The sequence below is a fragment of the Labeo rohita genome, chromosome 24, assembly GCF_022985175.1.
Source record: "Labeo rohita strain BAU-BD-2019 chromosome 24, IGBB_LRoh.1.0, whole genome shotgun sequence".
In the NCBI taxonomy this organism is placed as follows: domain Eukaryota; kingdom Metazoa; phylum Chordata; class Actinopteri; order Cypriniformes; family Cyprinidae; genus Labeo; species Labeo rohita.
In genome coordinates this window covers 3044315-3057404 of record NC_066892.1, presented here as the reverse complement: position 1 = coordinate 3057404, position 13090 = coordinate 3044315, and the positions used below count along the sequence as shown (strand labels likewise).

The 13090-nt window shown below is 35.1% G+C and overlaps 1 protein-coding gene and 1 pseudogene across 1 annotated transcript in view; one reads left to right on the top strand and one right to left on the bottom strand.

Moving 5' to 3' along the window:
• The first annotated feature begins 843 nt into the window (after nucleotides 1-843).
• LOC127155461 (crossover junction endonuclease EME1-like) lies at nucleotides 844-7296 on the top strand (annotated as a pseudogene).
• Nucleotides 7297-7885: 589 nt separating this feature from the next.
• spsb3b (splA/ryanodine receptor domain and SOCS box containing 3b) overlaps nucleotides 7886-13090 on the bottom strand; it is a 12786-nt gene continuing 7581 nt past the window's right edge. The window contains exons 3-8 of the mRNA XM_051097663.1: nucleotides 12738-12844; nucleotides 12264-12441; nucleotides 11976-12163; nucleotides 11340-11442; nucleotides 10487-10612; nucleotides 7886-10361 (exon numbers count right to left, since the gene is read on the bottom strand). Of these exons, the coding sequence (XP_050953620.1) occupies nucleotides 9589-10361; nucleotides 10487-10612; nucleotides 11340-11442; nucleotides 11976-12163; nucleotides 12264-12441; nucleotides 12738-12842 (1473 nt within the window). The 5' untranslated portion in view covers nucleotides 12843-12844 and the 3' untranslated portion in view covers nucleotides 7886-9588. The remainder of the gene's footprint in view (nucleotides 10362-10486; nucleotides 10613-11339; nucleotides 11443-11975; nucleotides 12164-12263; nucleotides 12442-12737; nucleotides 12845-13090) is intronic.

Below are 13090 nucleotides of genomic sequence, written 5' to 3'. Positions count from 1 at the left end.
AATGTGTGTATATATTTACTGAAATCCAAATAATTGCTAGCACATTGCTAGCATGTTGTTAGCATGTTTCTGTTTCTAGTATAATTAGCATTACTAGCATGTTGCTTGCATGATTAGCATGTTACTAGCATGTTACTAACATAATTAGCAAGTTGCTAACATGCTGCAAGCTGATTAGCATGTTGTTAACATGATTAGCATGTTACTAGCATTTTGTTAGCATGTTTCTAACATAATTAGCATGATTAGCATGTTACTAGCACGTTGCTAGCATGTTGTTAGCATGATTAGCATGTTATTAGCATGTTGTTAGCATGATTAGCATGTTACTAACATTTTGTTAGCATGATAAGCATGTTACTAGCATTTTGTTAGCATGTTTCTAACATGATTAGCATGTTACTAGTATGTTGTTAGCATGATTAGCTAATTACTAGCATGTTGCTAGCATGATTTAGATAGCTAGATAGATTAGAAATATTAGAAATATTAGAGTGGAAGCTTAAATGAGTCTAAATGGATTAGAAATAGTACATAGAAGGGAAGCTTGATTGAGCCTCAAGGGATTCTGGGAGTTTGAATAGTGTTTGCTCATTTGAACATTCCATAAATGTAAGTCTATGGGATTTTTGGTGGATTTGAAAGTCTGGTTTATGAAAACCGTAAGCCGGAACAGTCTGAAAAGATACAACACACCGAGTCAGACCAGCCTGAAGGTCTGGGCCGAGTTTGGTGGTTCTAGCTTGAAAGCTCTAGGAGGAGGTAGAAACTGAAATTTGGCTCAGAAGAAGAAGAAGAAGAATAATCTTAAATAGTAGATCAGTAAACTGGCTTTCTCAAGCCAACTTATTTAACAAAATACTGTAGAAAAATCATTTACGAAACGCAATCCGTACTATTGTCCTTCTCGCCGCCCCGTATTTATTTACATTCGCAGCCTGGACACTTGGAAACGACTTGCGCACTGACAGTTTAGGCAACAATAGAACAATAAACGAGAACTGCGCAGGCTGAATTTACTATATAATGTAATTTAATATATAATGACTTGTTTAACATACAGCATACTGTATATTTAAATATACTATAGTTTACATATGTATAGTTATAATAAATGCCCCGCTGAGGATTTAAAGGGATGTCAGCTGTGCAGAGAGCGAACACATGGGAGATTTCAGACTCAGAGGATGAGAGTGATAAACATAAACCATCATTATCATCTGTAATACTCGATCAGGACACATGTACGAATGAATCAAACACTTCAGCCGTATCCACGAGCTCATCCGCCCGGGCGGACGACACCAGAATCAGCGGGCATGGAGAGAAGAGCTCCGGGAGGAGCAGAAGGAGGAGGACACGAGAGGAGGTGCAGGAGGAGCAGGAGGTGAGAAGAGCTGCCAAAGAGAAACGGAGGCAGGAAAGGAGAGAAGTTCAAAGAGGAGAAACTACAAGAGCAACAGAGAAGGAAAGAGGCAGCGGTGAGAGTGAACCTGCTCAAACCTGAAAACCTCATCAAGAGTCTGACAGTTCAGATTCATGCAGGTGAGAAAACAACACTGTCGTGTATTTTTATCAGCAACTGAATCACATTCCATCAGAAACCAACCACTGATCTGACCACCAGGTTTACTAGTTGCACCTTAATGTTTTTCTTGAATTTTATTGTATTTTTAAGTTGGCTTGAGAAAGTCAACTTACTGATCTACTATTTAAGATTCTTCTTCTTCTTCTTCTTCTGAGCCAAATTTCGGTTTCTACCTTCCCCTAGAGTTTTCAAGCTAGAACCACCAAACTCGGTCCAGACCTTCAGACTGGTCTGACTCGGTGTGCTGTATCTTTTCAGACTGATCCGCCTTACGGTTTTCATAAACCAGACTTTAAAAACCACCAAAAATCCCATAGACTTACATTGACAGAATGTTCAAATGAGCAACACTCTTCAAACTCCAATTGACAAAATTCAAATCTAAACTGCCAGAATCCCTTGAGGCTCAATCAAGCTTCCCTTCTATGAACTATTTCTAATCCATTTACACTCATTTAAGCTTCCACTCTAATATTTCTAATATTTCTAAATCATGCTAGCAACATGCTAGTAATTTGTTAATCATGCTAACAAAATTCTAGTAACACGCTAATCATGCTAACAGCATGCTAATAACTTTGCTAATCATGATGGAAACATGCTAACAACGTGCTAGTAACATGCTAACCATGCTAACAACATGCTAATTATGTTAGAAACATGCTCACAAAATGCTAGTAACATGCTAATCATGTTAGAAACATGCTAACAACATGCTAATCAGCTTGCAGCATGCTAGTAACTTGCTTATCATGTTAGCAACATGCTAGTAACATGCTAATCATGATAGAAAAATGCTAACAACGTGCTAGTAACATGCTAATCATGTTAGAAACATGCTAACAACATGCTAATCAGCTTGCAGTATGCTAGTAACTTGCTTACCATGTTAGCAACATGCTAGTAACATGCTAATCATGATAGAAAAATGTTAACAACGTGCTAGTAACATGCTAATTATGTTAGAAACATGCTAACAAAATGCTAGTAACATGCTAATCATGTTAGAAACATGCTAACAACATGCTAATCAGCTTGCAGCATGGTAGTAACTTGCTTATCATGTTAGCAACATGCTAGTAATGATGGAAACTAATCATGCTAATCATGATGGAAACATGCTATCAACATGCTAGTAACATGCTAATCATGCTAACAATATGCTAATAACTTGCTAATCATGATGGAAACATGCTAGCAACGTGCTAGTAACATGTTAATCATGCTAACAACATGCTAATTATGTTAGAAACATGTTAACAAAATGCTAGTAACATGTTAATCATGTTAGAAACATGCTAACAACATGCTAATCAGCTTGCAGCATGCTAGTAACTCGCTTATCATGTTAGCAACATGCTAACAACACGTTAATCATGCTAGCAACATGCTAGTAACATGCTAATCATGATAGAAAAATGGTAACAACGTGCTAGTAACATGCTAATCATGCTAACAACATGCTAGTAACTTGGTAATCATGCTAGTAACATGCTAGTTACATGCTAATCATACTAGAAACATGCTAACAACATGTTAGTAACTTGCTAATCATGTTAGAAACATGCTGCTAGCAACATGCTAGGAACATGCTAATCATGCCAGAAACATGTTAGCAACTTGTTAATCATGCCAGAAACATGCTAGCGACATGCTAATAATGCTAGAAACATGCTAGCAACTTTGTTAATCATGCTAGAAACATGTTAACAACAAGCTAGTAACATGTTAGCCATGTTAGAAACATGCTAGTAACATGCTAATCATGTGTGAAACATGCTATCAACATGCTAATCAGGCTAATCATGCTAACAACATGCTAGTAACATGCTAATCATGATAGAAAAATGCTAACAACGTGCTAGTAACATGCTAATCATGCTAACAACATCTGCTACAACAATCATGCTAGTAACTTGGTTATCATGCTAATCATACTAGAAACATGCTAACAACATGTTAGTAACTCATCATGTTAGAAACATGCTAACAACATGTTAGTAACATGCTAATCATGTTAGAAACATGTTAGCAACTTGTTAATCATGCCAGAAACATGCTAGCGACATGCTAATCATGCTAGAAACATGCTAGCAACTTTGCTAATCATGCTAGAAACATGTTAACAACAAGCTAGTAACATGTTAGCCATGTTAGAAACATGCTAGTAACATGCTAATCATGTGTGAAACATGCTATCAACATGCTAATCAGGCTAATCATGCTAACAACATTCTAGTAACTTGCAAATTATGATAACAACATGCTAATCAATCATGCTAACAACATTGTAACTAATCATGCTAACAAGCAATAAGCTAATCATGCTAAAACATGTTAACAACATGTTAAATCATGTAAGCAATGTGTTAAATCATGCTAGCTGCTTCCATACTATTACAACTGCTTCAGACTTTCAGGCTAGGCTTTCTCAAGCCAACTTAAAGTTTGTTCTCAAACTTTACTCATCTAGTTGATTGTTTGTTCTCTCTTCTGTCCCAGTTTTGTCTTAATTAAACTAAATGTAATGTCTCTTTTTCCAGTGCTGTTGCAGTACGCAGGCTGTGATGTGTTACTCGGGACTCTCGATGGGTTGCAATGGAGGAACAGTATTGAGAACCGAGCTCTTCCCAAAAGCATCAGCTGGACACGACAAGCCCTACAGGTCACTAGTAACTCACAATCTTACTTTATCTGTCCATTAGAGGTGAAGTGATTCTTTATTATTATGGCAACATCAGCAGAAGTTTATATGCTCATAAATGTCTCAGAAAGTGTTTGTTCTCTATATGCAGATTGAAGATGAAGCTAAAAATGTTATTGAAGAAGATCAGGTCCTGATGGTGATCTCGCATAATGAGTTTGAAGACATGGTGATGTCACATAAAACAGTGACCAATCAGTCGGTCAGTCATTCAACATATGTTTATATTATAGTAGGTATAATATAGTGTAATTAATATTAATTATGCATTATTATAATTATAAATAATATTATACTAATTTTAATATTATTATTGTTGTTAAATTATTGTTGTATATAATTTTAATATATTATTATAATATTAATTATAAGTCAAATTAATAAAATGTATAATATTAAATTAACTATATTAATTTACATTTGTATATATTATATTAAATATATACATTTCTAAATTAAATAAATTAAATTATGAATTAATTTATGAATAAAATATAAATTAAATTGTGAAAATTATTGTTAGAATATATCTATAATGTATAAATGTATAATATTAAATTAACTATATTAATTTACATATGTATATATTATATAAAATATAATACATATATATATTTCTAAATTAATATAAATTAAATTATGAATTAATTTATGAATAAAATATAAATTCAATTGTGAAAATTATTGTTAGAATATATAATATACACACATATATAAATTAGAACATTTTAATATTATTTTATTACAAATAATATTAATTTTGTATACATGTTAATTACATTATTATTATTATTATTATTATTAAATTTATTATAACATGAATATATACATATATGTGACTCTGGACCACAAAACCACTTTTAAGTAGCACTGGTATATTTGTAGCAATAGCCAACAATACAGTATAATGGGCCAAAATATATATTTTTTCCTTTATGCCAAATATCATTAGGATATTAAGTAAAGATCATGTTTTAAAAAAAATTAAAAAATTGACCGTTTTGTGGTCCAGGGTCACATTTGTGTATTTTTGTATTATAATGTGTATTTATGATAATATAGTTTCTTTGTCATTCTAGGCTCCCATTGGTGATATGTATGAGGGGGCTGAGTCTCCGCTGCAGCATCTCTATAAATATTTGACCAAAACTGCTGGGAAGTTTGTCACAATTCTAGTAATCAGTCATCAGCAACGGTACACACACCTTCTCTCAAATCAGCTTATTTTTAACGTAACATTTCACAACAATAAGGCTATTGAATGGACTGCTGTAAGTGCGTATATGTGTGTACAGATCAGGATCTTGGGATGAAGATGATTTTGATTTTCACCTCAGTCAGCATCATCTGGATTCAGAAGAGGTCAGATAAATCTATCCTCACACTTGTTTTTTGTGGTCATGTAAGCTTTTAGTAATCATCGATCTTGTTTCTGTGATGGGCAGCTGTTGGTTCACCTCCAGCTCTATTGGAATGTGACGGTGAACTTCCTGTTTGGCTGGCAGGAAGTGGCAGATCATGTGGTTGCAGTTACCAAAGCATTATCTAAGAGACCTTACAAGTAAGTTCTATACAGAAATCTACAACCAAGATGTAGATAAGTTTGTTTTTCATCAGGTTTGGAGAAATGTGTCACTCCATCACCTGTTCATCAATGGTTCCTCTGCAGTGAATGGGTGCCGTCAGAATGAGAGTCCAAACGGCTGATAAAAAATCATAATAACACACAAGTAATCCACACCACTCCAGTCCATCAACTAACATCTCCAGAAGCCAAAAGCTGCTTGTTTGTAAGAAACAAATCCATCATTAAGACATTTATAGCTTCAAACTTTTGCTTCTGGACAAAATATGAGTCCATAATCCATAATAAGACTTCCTCCAGTGTAAAAGTCCATCTCCCCAGAGTCGTTGTCTCTCACATCAAAATCCACCCACACATGTGGCTTGTAAACGGTGCTTGATCTGTGCAAATTTCTTTCCTGATTCAGACAAGACACCTTTTTCACTTGTGCACGTTCTATTATGGATAATAGACTTTTATTTTAGCAGGAAGCAGTTGTTTGAAGTTAAAAAATATCTTGATGGATTTGTTTCTCACAAACACACAGCTTTTGGCTTTTTAAGATGTTAACTGATGGAGTGGTGTGGATTATTTTGATGTTTTTATCAGCTGTTTTAACTCTCATTCTGACGGCACCCATTCACTGCAGAGGATCCACTGATCGATGATGAAATGCTACATTTTTCCAAATCTGATGAAGGAACAAGCTCATCTACATCTTTGATGGCCTAAGGGTGGCTACATTTTAGCAGATTTTCATTTTTGGCTGAACTATTCCTTTATAGTAGTATAGTGTTATTAACTGCTCATTATGTAGAAGACACTATTCTTTGTCAACAGTAACTGAGAAGGTGTTTTTTTCTCAGGACGTTGTGTGGCGACCCTGATCTGGGTTTCTGCATGGACGGCTCGTGGTCAGCGGGTGTACGAGTGGATAGGGATGGCCGTGGTCTCGCTCAGGTGTGGACACGTCAGATCCAACAGCTGAACCGCGTCAGTCCAGCTCTGGCCAAAGCCGCGACGAGCACCTACCCCTCTCCTTCCCTCCTGCTGCAGGTAACGTGTGTTCAGATTCTCACTGAAAGTCTCTCTTTATATGTTCTCAATCACCTCTGCTTCAACAGGCCTATGAGGAGCTGCCGTCTGAGGAGGAGCGACGCAGGCTATTGGCTGATCTCGCGGTAGTGGGCGGAGCCAAAGAGAGGCGTGTTGGTCCTGAGCTCTCTGGCAGAATACATCGCCTTCTCACTTCCCAGAATCCTCATCTTCTGCTGGATTAAGGCTAGATTTGTGGGAGTGGAAAACTGTTTTGCACTTTATTGCCAGTATAGAAGATTAACCATCTTCTATATATTTGTATCTCAGATTAATACATTAATTCTCCATTATGAACATATTAATGGATCTGCTGTCAATACTTGAAAATTAAACATTAATGAAATGTTTTATAATGTTTGCATTATTATTTAAAACTGATATCAATGGTGCAGAGAATTTATGATATGAAATTTAAAAAAATGATATATATATATATATATGAAATTTGAAAAAAAATCTAATCAGAAATTTGAAAAATATAAAATTAGAAATTTGAAAATATGTATATTACTAATAATAATAATCAATAAATGTATTGATATTTTCTTAGTTTATAACAACAATAATAAATAATATAAATAAATAATATTTCAGTGTAAAATAAAGTGACTATTAAGAAAAATAATATAATAATTATAATTATGTTACAATTAATTTAATTATTAATTGTACAAACATTATTTTGGCAGAAATAATCAAGGAGCCCTTAAACCTCCTTTTTTGCAACCAACAGATTGTTTATAAGTGTTTCTTACTTACTTGAAATAAAATAAAAAATATAAATAAAAAGATTAATTATTAATTATTTAAGCTAGATGCCAACAATTTCTCATTTCATTAAAATAACTAAAAACTAAATAACTAAAAATGTACTAATTTATTTAAAACTAAAAATGAAACTAGAACTATGTAGATGTTTAAAAAAATAATAAAAATGACAAAAATACAAACAAAATTACTAGAACTTTGACTACATGTAAATAAAAACAAAATATGAAAATAAAATCCAATTCAACAAACAGTTTGGGATGAGTTATGCTCAGACGTTTAATATTTGGTGAAACAAATTAAAAAGAGCAAATTAGATACTCCAAAAAACATGCAATTATGATTTTTTTGTTGTCGTTGTTTAATTTGTTTTTTACCTCAAAACAATACAGTCAGTAAGAAAACATGCAAAAGAGTACAAAATCATTCACTCATATATAGCTAGTATATAATAAATCATAATCAAATAATATAATAATCAAATAATAATAAGAGAGGGGAGGTTAAACTAATGAATAAAAGTTTGTGAATAAATACACAATCTACAGTGTTTATTAAATCAGATATGTATTTTAGTTGTCATATCAGAGCTGTAGCTCTCTGATATTGAATTATGATAAAATACTGTAATTAATTAACAGACTGATTAACAGACAGATATCGTCTGTCAATTACTGGAGTATTTACATATTGGTGGTACTGAGGTTTCAAACTACTGATGTCTGTAATATTTCAATAATACTTCTGCAAAATATGTTTGGCATGTGTTGATCTACCTTAATGTATAAGATAAAAACTCTCAACAAAAGGGTCACCTGACTGAAAATATTGGCACTGGAAATGAGCAAGCTGATGAGAAATTTCAATCTTTAACCTCATCCTGAACCCTGAATAATGAATTAACTGGAAAACGAAACAGATTACTAAGTAACAAAGCCACTGATTCACTAGATCTCATAAAGGTTATAATTTACAACAAGTCCAGTGAATGTTTTTTGATAGTTTGGCAAGGGATGAGGACGAGCGGTTTGAGTTGAACTGCATAATGTGTGTATTTAAGGAATAGTTCACCTAAAATTAGTTATGTCATTTACTCACTCTCATGTTTTTTCAAACCCACATGCCTTTCTTTTTTCTGTGGGACACAAAATAAGACATTAAGCATTATTCAACAAGAAAAGAAAGCCTCACACCTAGGGCTATATAATTTGGGGGGAAATTTGAAAAATTGAAATGTGAAAAATTCAAAATTTGAAAATTCAAATTTGAAAAACTGAAATTTGAAATGTGAAAAATTCTAATTTGAAAAATTCACAGTTTGAAAAATTGAAAATTCAAATTTGAAAATTTGAAATGGGGAAAAATTGACATTTGAACTGTGAAAAATTCCTGTTTGAAAATTTGAAAAATTAAAACTTGAAATGTGAAAAATTGACATTTGAACTGTGAAAATTTCTAATTTTTCTAACGTGAAATTTGAAAAATTTTGATAATATATTATAACAATAATAATTATATAAATAAATAAAATAATATTTCAGTGTAAAATAAAGTGACTATTAAGAAAAATAACAGAATTAGTATTATTTTACAGTTAATGTAATTATTAATTGTACAAACGTTATTTTGGCAGAAAAAAAAAATCAAGGAGCCCTTAAAGCTCATCTTGCAAACAACAGATTGTTTATAAGTGCTTCTCTTTCGCAGACTTTGCAATTTTATAATCACACTAAGCCGTATCACGATATCAGCTAATCGAACAGCCTTTCTCAAATGAGTTTGGAACAACATGAGTGTAAGTAAACCATGAACTCTCTCTCTAAATGTGACCTATGAGCTGTGATTTACATGTAAACGTTGTATGTCTCATGTCCAGCGGCAGCGTTTCCTCTGATACGTCTCTAGATCTGCAGAGAAGCCGTCTGAGTCACTCTCAGAGGCGGAGTCAGGCCAAAAGGAGGCGTGGCCTGTCGGAGTGTACGAGGAGCATAGACTGCAAGAACCGGCGTGTTCCGGTTTACACATAGAACTAGCATCATTAACCGTATGGCCGTCACTAGAAACACATATTGGCGGGTCACAGCAAGAACAGGAAACAGACACGTGTTGTAATGTAGGGTCAGGGCTGGGGGCGGAGCTAAAGTAGAGGTCAGAAGGTGAAGGTGGATCAAGGTAACAAGCAACATCCATTATGGAGACATCATCTTGATAGGATGTAGAATCGGGATATACGGAGACAGAATCAAGAGACTCAGGGTTATCAGAGAAGGAACTAGCAATAAAGACACGTTCAGTGTCGGAGGGATAGTGGGAAGGAAAAGGGCTTGTGAATTCGTCATATTCGCCATCCTCTGTTTGTGTGGCTTTGTCTTCCCTGTTGTGCGCGCAGGCGTCTGCGCAGCCGAGGGTCAGCACCCATCCCAGCTGGTTAGACAGCAGCAGACGCAGACCCGGCGGCAGAGGCAGCACGCGCAGAGCGTCTGCGCAGTTGGGCAGCATTTTGCGCAGCTGCGTGCAGCACAGGTACTGTAACGTGGTGGGCGCAGAATGCGAACGGATCAGTTTCATGCTGCTCTTGGCCGCAGTCGAACACACCATTGGATACAAACGCTTATTCTGTAAGTGAGTAGCTGCTATGCCTGATAGAACCATAGATAGATAGATAGATAGACATGAAAAAAGAAGAATAAGAAAGATTGTAGTTGCAAGAGGTGTTTCAGTAGGAAATACATTCACACAGGACAGAAAAGAGAGAACGTCTTACCGATGCAGCGGCGGTTCTTATAGAAGCTCAGGGTGCCGTGCCAGCTGTCCAGATGAACCCCGATTATGGACCCTTGACCAAACCGTGATGAAAAGTTCACCTTTGACCCCTTGTGGTGTAGGTGACCTGAACCATGAGACATGTATATGAAGTCAAAGAGTTAAAAATGCATAAATACTACCACAAAATACTTGAAATCCAGTCAGAACAATGTGGGGGTGGTACGTTTGTCTCTTCTGCTCACCAAGACAGCGTTTATTTGATTAAAAATACAGTAAAAACTGTAAAATTTTGAAATATTATTACAATTTCAAATAACCACTTTCTATTTGAATATACTGTAAATTGTAATTTATTTCAGTGAGTCAAAGCTACATTTTTAGCATCATTACTCCAGTCTTCAGTGTCACATGATCCTTCAGAAATCATTCTAATATGCTGATTTGCTGCTCAAGAAACATTTATTATTATTATTAATGTTGAAAACAATTGTGATGCCGAATATTTTTGTGGAAATCGAGGATTTGATGAATAGAAAGTTCAATATAGCAACATTTATTTTGATAAGAAATCTTTTGTAACATTCCAAATGTCACTTTTCATCAATTTAATGTGTCTTTACTGAATAAACATATTAATTTCTTTAAAAAAATCTTACTGACCTTAACCTTTTGAACAGTAGTGTATATCTAAAATTATATACAATGGATCCTTATGGCCTTAAGGTGATAAATGTTTTATACGTTTGCTTTTTTATACACAGACAAGCAGGATTTTTAAAATGTATTTAAATAAATAATGCTGAATTAACTGTATAGAGTGCAATCAGGGGTCATGTGACCTCTGACCTCACCTGTATAGGACAAACCCCAGCTGTCCTCATCTGTGCCCAACAGACTGCAGAAACTATGTTTGAACTGATCCAGGTTCACTTCTGATGTCCCAATACCAACCATCTGTGCTCATAAACACACAAAATACTGATTTTAAATAATATTTCACTCTTATAAGAGATCCTAAAACATATTTGTGACCCTGGACCACAAAACCAGTTTTAAGCAGCACAGGTATATTTGTAGCAATAGCCAACAATACACTGTATAGGTCAAAATTATCGATTTTTTTTTTCTTTTATGCCAAAACTCATTAAGATATTAAGTAAATATCATGTTCCATAAAGATATTTTGCAAATTTACTACCATAAATATATCAAAACTTAATTTTTGATTAGTAATATGCATTGCTATGAACTTCATTTGGACAACTTTAAAGGCGATTTTCAATATATTTTGATTTTTTTGCACCCTCAGATTCCAGATTTTCAAATAGTTGTGTCTTGGCCAAATATTGTCCTATAATAACAAAACATATATCAATGGAAAGCGTATTTATTTTACCCTTATTACTGGTTTTGTGGTGCAGGGTCACATATATTAATAACATTGTTAATCTAGTTTAGTCTTTGCACATCCAGTCACTGTATCTCACCATATCCGTGCCATAGACGGGTGATGTCATCTTGATTTCCCAGAAGTGCTGTCCGTCGCTGAGAGCCTTCGCACCTCTGATGGCGGCGGTTCCACAGCTGTACTCCGAATGGAAGCTCACCTTCCGGTTTGAGCAGCTCAGAGACACGGAGGATGATTTGCTCTCCTCGTCCCAAACCCATTCACACCCTTAATACAATGACAAACACAAAGAACCATGATTTCAAATCTTCAGTGTGGAAAAACACAGCATCGTTCACTTGTTTTTTATTAAAATAAAAAATCTCACCCTGTTCTTCCTCTCCACATGTGCAGCTGAGGGTGTACGGGCTGATCTGTTCGTCTGAGCTGAGTTCGGTTTGAGCCGGACACTGGCAGAACGACTCGCCCGTCACGGGCACCACTGGCGGCAGCTCCGCTGGCACACACACCGTCACGTGCTCGTACCCTGTAGAGTCGCCCTCCGACTAACCACAAACAAAACCAGTCAATGATCTCACTTACATTTTAAAATCAAAAGAAATTATTCATTATATTTTTCATACAGAAAAAGAGCAAAGCCTGTTTTATACCTATTAAGAAGTTTTATGATCTTCATGTGTGAGAAGCTGATTTAAAGCAGCACATGCTGTGTCACTGTAAACTGTTCATTTGAGACTCTGATTGGCCAGATGCCCAGGTAATGTAAAACTAGTGTTAGTTAGCTCAAAATAACCTGACAGAAATAAGCACAGCTTGTGAGGACAGAGTAACTCATGCTCACCTGTGATCCCACAGCCTGTTTTTCTTCTGGGTCGAGAGTCGTGGTGAGGGGCGTGGCTTCAGTCTCCGGGACATTCTCACTAACAGCATACTTATTCCAAGACATTCCTGGAACACAAGAACAGAACAGGGCTGTTAATTTTTACATTTATCCATCAATTAAACAGTCTGCCTATATCCATCCACCATCTATCTATCTATCTATCTATCTGTTTGTCTGTCTGTCTATCTATCTATCTATCTGTCTATCTATTTGTCTATCTGTCCATCACTCTGTTGCTTTATTTATTTGTCTGTCTATCCGTCTGGCTGTCTATCTATCTGTTCGTCTTCACTTGCCTATCTGTCTATTTC